At 39.1% G+C, this 5,000-nt stretch overlaps 1 protein-coding gene across 1 annotated transcript in view; it reads left to right on the forward strand.

Annotated features, from left to right (window-relative positions):
• Positions 1–5,000, forward strand: part of LOC143035945 (BTB/POZ domain-containing protein 6-A-like) — a 22,550-nt gene that overhangs the window by 9,659 nt on the left and 7,891 nt on the right. The window contains exons 2-4 of the mRNA XM_076203193.1: positions 1,509–1,910; positions 3,443–3,679; positions 4,627–4,722. Of these exons, the coding sequence (XP_076059308.1) occupies positions 1,695–1,910; positions 3,443–3,679; positions 4,627–4,722 (549 nt within the window). The 5' untranslated portion in view covers positions 1,509–1,694. The remainder of the gene's footprint in view (positions 1–1,508; positions 1,911–3,442; positions 3,680–4,626; positions 4,723–5,000) is intronic.

The following is a 5,000-nucleotide window of genomic DNA, read 5'->3' on the forward strand; positions in this document are numbered from 1 at the left end:
TAAATATATATATGTATACATATATATATATTTATATATATATATATATATATATGTATGTATATGTATATACATGTATATATATATGTATGTATATATATATATATATATATGTATATATATATATATATATATATATATATATAAAGAAAAAAATTCGGATGCCCGCTGTCATGGTGCAGACGACACATGGAACATAGTGGTTATTAATTGCTATTTGTAGTCTTCAGCAAAAAATTACAAAGGTACTTTTCTTGCATAAAACAATTGTCATATAGGCGCTGTTACATAAGAGGCTAATGTAGTGATATCTTAGATGTGAGTGTGTGTCATCCGCTTTATATTGGGTATTGATATGACAATATATTACATGGAAACAAACTGTCTATTTAGGGCAAGGGTCAATAAGCTTTCTTCACAATGGGCCAGATAAATAAGAGAACGATGAGCTCGAACTATATAAGCATTTTATTTAATACAATAGACTGAGTAAAAAGAATGACAACTACAATATTTATTTACCAATACACAAAATACACAAAAAATTAAAGAGAAGCACATAAAATAAAGACAACAAACATATATATTTACCAAACTTTTTAGAAAATAAAAATAATGATAATAAGATAACATGCATGTACAGTATGGCGATGGGCACGGATGAAATCTCCTCTTGGGCCGTAGTTTGGTCACATTTGGTCCCCGAGGGTGAAACCGAAGCTCGGAGTTTTCCAGGGCCGTGTTGTCTGGAGCCAAAGCTGCAGGAGCCGTATTGTCTGTTTACTTGTGGTATGATGAAGCCCATCCCTTGCTCATGATATCAGTAGCATACAAATAATTCTTATTCAGAATTGACGTTATGCACGAAGTCGTGATATGTCAAATGGAATGCTCTTAATCATAATCCAATATATATATATGTATATATATAAATATATATATATATATATATATATATATATATATATATATATATGTGTGTGTTTATATACATATATATATATGTATATATATATATATATATATATATATTGTAAGGAGCCAAAATCTGAGGCTTTTCTTGGCTCAGAGACGAATATACAAATGATACAATATTTATTATCGTTATCGTATTTGCGTGCCAGACTTGCAGCTGGGAATATAGATAGCCTAACTCTAAATATTCTCATATTCGAACATCACACGTATTTCTGATAATCCTTTATTTAGCCTACTACTATTCCAATCAATGTGAATGAATATTTAGACAATGGTTGCATAGCTGTACTACTGGCTGTTATCCCAGATAAGTTTCCAGGCAGACATTCAAATCACAGTCACCTTCTGTAGGTAGACGTATTCTTATTTGTTCATTGTTACGTTTTCTTTTGAATTACTCTCTCCCTCCATTTCCCCCCGCCCTTTCCCGTTTTCTAGTTTGTTTCAGGTCCTATCTCCATAATCACTGACTAGTTTACTTTGTGGCATTTATGCATCAAACCAGATTGACTTTTCTTTTCCTCCTACAGGTATCCGATGAGTGTCCTCACCACCACCTAGACCTGAGGAGTCCCACTTGCTTATCCTTGAGGCGCCAAAGGAGTACTTGGGCCTGTTCACGGGCCCCAGAGAAGCACCACCCGCTCTAGAGAGAAGATCCCGAACACTCTTCTCCCTCTCACCACACCAAGGAAGCAGCTTCAATAAGAAGCTATATGATGACTCTGAACGTAGGGAATGGAAGCAGATGCGATAGTTGGAATATGGGGAGTCTTGATATCGAGCTAATGGGATGGCAAGGAACTGCAGTGGAGGCCAGGGGCTGGCAGGCAAGCGTGAAATCACCCGTGGAGAGGTTACGCTATATCTATCACACTGGCGTCTACAGCGACGTCCAAATCATGTTACCCGGATGCAGTGTTCCTGTGGAGGTGAGTTAGATCTCAATCTCCTTCACCTGTTCCCCCCCAATACGTGTATCTTGCTAAATTCGAAATCAAATACTGGTGTAAGGGAAGGTTCTTGTAATTCACTTTTTGAATGTATTCAAATCATCGAAAGATGAAAAATCATAATCTATAAGAATTACAAAAGCCTTCCACTGAAAAGAGAGACAAATCGTACTTATTGACTCTTGTAAAAGGTGATTATGAAGAGAAAAGATCAGATGTTTCTGAAAATGTAATTTCGCATGGTCTCTTGAGAAGGAGAGTCACAAAGCTTCTGAGTCCACAAGGATAATGACTCAACAAAATATTCAATCGGATGGTGAAGTGTTAACGCTTAGGAATCACGCCTAACGGGACCCGTGTTCAAAGATCGCGACGGACCGCCCTGGTTGTTCGAATTACATCGCCGTTACTAGCGATTTGTCCTATAAAAGATTCGATATTCAGAGAAGGTAGGGCTAGAGTATGATCTAATATAAGTGTTCAAGTGGATCAAAGGTCATAACAAGGGTGATGCAAACAAGGTCATCATAATAAAACAACAGGGCAGGACTCGCAGTAATGGGTATAAACTGGACAAATTTAGATTTAAGAAGGAAATAGGCAGGAATTGGTTTACTAATAGGGTGGTCGATGAATGGAATAAACTTAGTAACCATGTAGTAAGCGCTGAAACTATCAGTTGTTTTAAAAAACGATTAGACAACTTTATGGATGGGGATGACAAGTGGTGATGGATACGGAGCTGCCTAGTGTAGGCCTTATGGTCTCTTGCAGTCTCCTTTATTCTTATGTTCTTATGTTATGTTCTTATGTATTCCCTGCGAGAAAATACCTCAACTGGAGCTGAACAGCTCAAATTGATAAGGTTTACATATTCCAAGGGTAAGTAGTTGGTCTAAAATTGTTAAACTTCTCAGCTAAAGGAATGACACAAACGTGAATAAAGTAAAACAGAAGGGTAAGTGGCAACTGGTACTGAAAGAGTAAATCGAGTTAGGTTAAGTTAGGTCAGGTTATAACCCTTTCACTACACAGGGAGCTGAAATAAACGGAGAACCGGAAACAGAAAGAGTGAATGTTATATTTCTTCCGGAGGCGATGAGGGATGAAACGTATCGATAAACCTTGCATCTAAGAAAGAAGCAGACGCACATTCATCCCTTCCCTTCCCATCCCGTCGCCTCCCCCCCCTCCAGGGATAAGGCCTATAGTAGCTTTCACTTCACCTTACGCTCTACACGTACAGTATATGGTAACCTCCAGAAAAGGATTCTGATTTCTCTCTTGGCCTCTTTCCTCCTCTTGCCTCCTTTACTTGAGGCAAAACAAAGGAAGTATCAGGAATGCTTGCTAGCCTTGCGGATTAGAGCATCGCTATTTGCAATGGAGTTCGAGGCAACGGCAGTTCGATCACCGAATCCCGCGCTACCAACTCCTCTGTAAGGGACACCGTCCTACCCTCCTGATAGCGGAAGTTCGCGACGTTAAACCTCCTTCGTACTTCCCACCAGGCTCATCGGCTCGTTCTGGCCGTCAGCTCCCCTGTGTTCGCGTCAATGCTTCTTGGACCGTTGGCGGAGAAGAGAGAAACCCTTGACCTTCCGGAAGACGACGCTGACGCTTTCAGGAAGCTCTTGTGTCATGCCTACACAGGCGCAGTCGATCTGGTCTCCGTCGACTCAGCCCTCTGCGTCTACACCCTCGCCCACAAGTACGACATGGATGCTCTCATGGCTGACTGTTCTGGGGTATGTGGTGTGGTATACTGACCCTTTATCTATCCTATACCATCCTATCCTATCTATCTATCTATCTATCTATCTGTCGATCTATTGTATATCTACTTATCTATCTATCCATAACTATATAGGTAGATGTATATAGGACATAATGAACATAACTGGTTCTATGGACTGGATAAAATTGTGTTCATTTACTTCACAGCCTTTGCCATCCCACATCTTTTTCCTAATGAATCTATTGTTTCTTTTCAAATGAGTGTTTCTTCGTTTAATAAAAAGAACTTTAACCCTTGGTTACAGATGATTAGAAATTAATCATAGTTTGTGGATATATCTGTGATAAATATCAACCGATCTCACTTAGTTTCTATGAGTGTTTTTGAGTCCATAAAATTGTTCTCTTTTGTAGTAAACCCTATCCTATTTTTTCTTTGTAAGTTATCTTTCTTTCCTAGAAGAGGTTGGTAGGATATATGGGGTGTCCAGAAACAGAGGGGCATGCCCGCCATTTTTATTAGTTTCGAGTTAACCAGGGATCATGAAAGGTATAAGTCTCTATATTGTATATATTGGTGTTAACACGAAACCAGTAAAATGTCGGGGATATCCCTCTCTTTCTGAACGCCTCATACGCGTATGTAATTCCAATATTAATAGCTCTCTTCCATTTCTTCTTTATGTCACATCCATTCTTAGGTTATCAACCAAGTTGTACTCCATTCCGCTCCGTTTAAGATGTAAATAGGTAAGAAATGGTTCACCAACAGAATAGTTAACGAAAGGAACAGACTTTGTAACCATGGATTGAGCGCTGAAATAATTGGTTATTCTAGGAGAAGATTAGATAACTTTATGGGTAGGGATGAAACGTGGTATTACGGGACATGGAACTGGCTAGTGTAGGTCGTGTGGTTTCATGCAATCTCTTCCATTCTTATGTTCTTATGCTACAGTTTCTGCTCGACAACCTGACGACGGAGTGTGTCCTGGCAGTGTACGATCTGGCAACTCTTCTGGAGGATAATTCTCTTCAAGATGCCTGTATGAAGGTAGGCAGGCATCCAGTAACGCTTAGACAAAAGTGTTCGAACCACAAAACTTAGATGCAATACAGTGAATATAAAGTCCACGACTTTATAAACTATTCAAAAAAGCGTTGATAAACGTTAACACTAAAACTTATTTATAGAATGAGAGAAATTCGCTAGTAACAGCGACATCAATCCGATAATTTTTATGACAGTCGCAAGCAGGATTCGAACCAATTGCTTTCGGCCACCCGTAAGACCACCTTCACAGAGGTGTAGTGGGTTGAGGCTCTGTGAAG

The sequence above is a fragment of the Oratosquilla oratoria genome, chromosome 19 (genome assembly GCF_046742065.1).
Source record: "Oratosquilla oratoria isolate Oo_2021 chromosome 19, ASM4674206v1, whole genome shotgun sequence".
In the NCBI taxonomy this organism is placed as follows: Eukaryota; Metazoa; Arthropoda; class Malacostraca; order Stomatopoda; family Squillidae; genus Oratosquilla; species Oratosquilla oratoria.